At 68.6% G+C, this 1128-nt stretch overlaps 1 protein-coding gene across 1 annotated transcript; it reads right to left on the bottom strand.

Annotated features, from left to right (window-relative positions):
* Nucleotides 1-95: 95 nt before the first annotated feature.
* Nucleotides 96-1120, bottom strand: AURANDRAFT_35483 (hypothetical protein; the record flags this gene model as incomplete). Its single annotated transcript, XM_009044861.1, has 2 exons — nt 96-578; nt 794-1120. Coding segments are annotated over 2 exons (810 nt in total), but the record flags the coding sequence as incomplete, so codon positions are not given.
* Between the last annotated feature and the right edge of the window lie 8 nt (nt 1121-1128).

Genomic DNA, 1128 nt, shown 5'->3' with positions numbered 1-1128 from the left:
ATCGTAATTCCTCACAAGAAGGATCAAACTTCCAGGTGCGGTGCACTGTCAATGCAGCCGCCGGGTCCCCTGTCGCCCACCCGCGCCCGCACGCCCTATCGGTTCTTGAGCATGGACCCGAGGAAGATCTGCTTGAAGGTCACGGCGAGGCGCTCGGTCTGGTCGGCGATGAACGCGTGGCCCGGCGCGAGGCCCCTGACGATGGCCGCGGCCTCGTCCTCGTTGGACGAGATGAGGACGACGTAGGCCTGGACCTCCGGGTGCCTCGCCATGAGGATGGCGTTCCAGGCCTCGGGCGTGATGCCGTAGCGCTTGAGGTCCGCGTCGGAGACGACGAAGACGAAGCGCTCGTCGGCGTCGCCCGCCGCGGCGTCGTCGACCGCGAGGCGCGTCGCCTCGAGCGTCGAGTCGCCGGAGTGGGCGAACTGGGCGTGCGCCGCGAGCCGGCGGGCGATGGCGAGGCGCTCGGCGTCCGTCGCCACGGGCCGGCCGAACTCGACGAGGCGCTCGGCCTCGGGGCCCGTGCCCGAGTGGCCGACGACGGCCAGGTCGTACTTCGCCTCGAAGCCCGCGAAGGCCTGGGCAGCAAAAGGGTGATTCAACGTCGCTTCAACATGAGTGTCTCGCGCGCGCGCGTTCCGGAAAAAGCATCCACGCTTCGAGACCGTTCCGAGAGATGATCGCTCGTCCAAGAATTAGCCAAAACGAGTGGAAAACGGCCGAGATAGGAGCCTTTGAAGTTGGGAATTTCGCTCTCTTGTGCTGCCCTGGCGAAGGCCTCGAGGATGAACACGGCGGCCTCCTGGAGGCGCCGCAGGCGGTCGTCGATGCGGTTGAACGTGTACATGGAGCCCGAGATGTCGAGGACGAACTTGATCCGCTTCGGCGTCTTCGGGCGGAAGAGCGCGCCCGCGTCGGCCTCGACGCCGCGGCGCCGGTAGACGTCCGGGGCGCCCGCGACGCCGTCGACGAGGCGCGCCTCGTCGAGCTCGCCCTGGGTCTGGTGCCGGAGCCAGGACCGCTCCTTCTCGCGGGCCTCGTGCGACTCCAGGACCGTCCGGAGCTGCGAGACCTGGGAGGCGACCGCGGCCTTGAGGGACGCGTACTCGCCGGCGTCGTGGCCCGCGA

The sequence above is a fragment of the Aureococcus anophagefferens genome (assembly GCF_000186865.1).
Source record: "Aureococcus anophagefferens unplaced genomic scaffold AURANscaffold_938, whole genome shotgun sequence".
Lineage (NCBI taxonomy): Eukaryota > Pelagophyceae > Pelagomonadales > Pelagomonadaceae > Aureococcus > Aureococcus anophagefferens.
The sequence above is the reverse complement of the archived record's forward strand: the minus strand, read 5'-3'. Positions and strand labels throughout refer to the sequence as shown.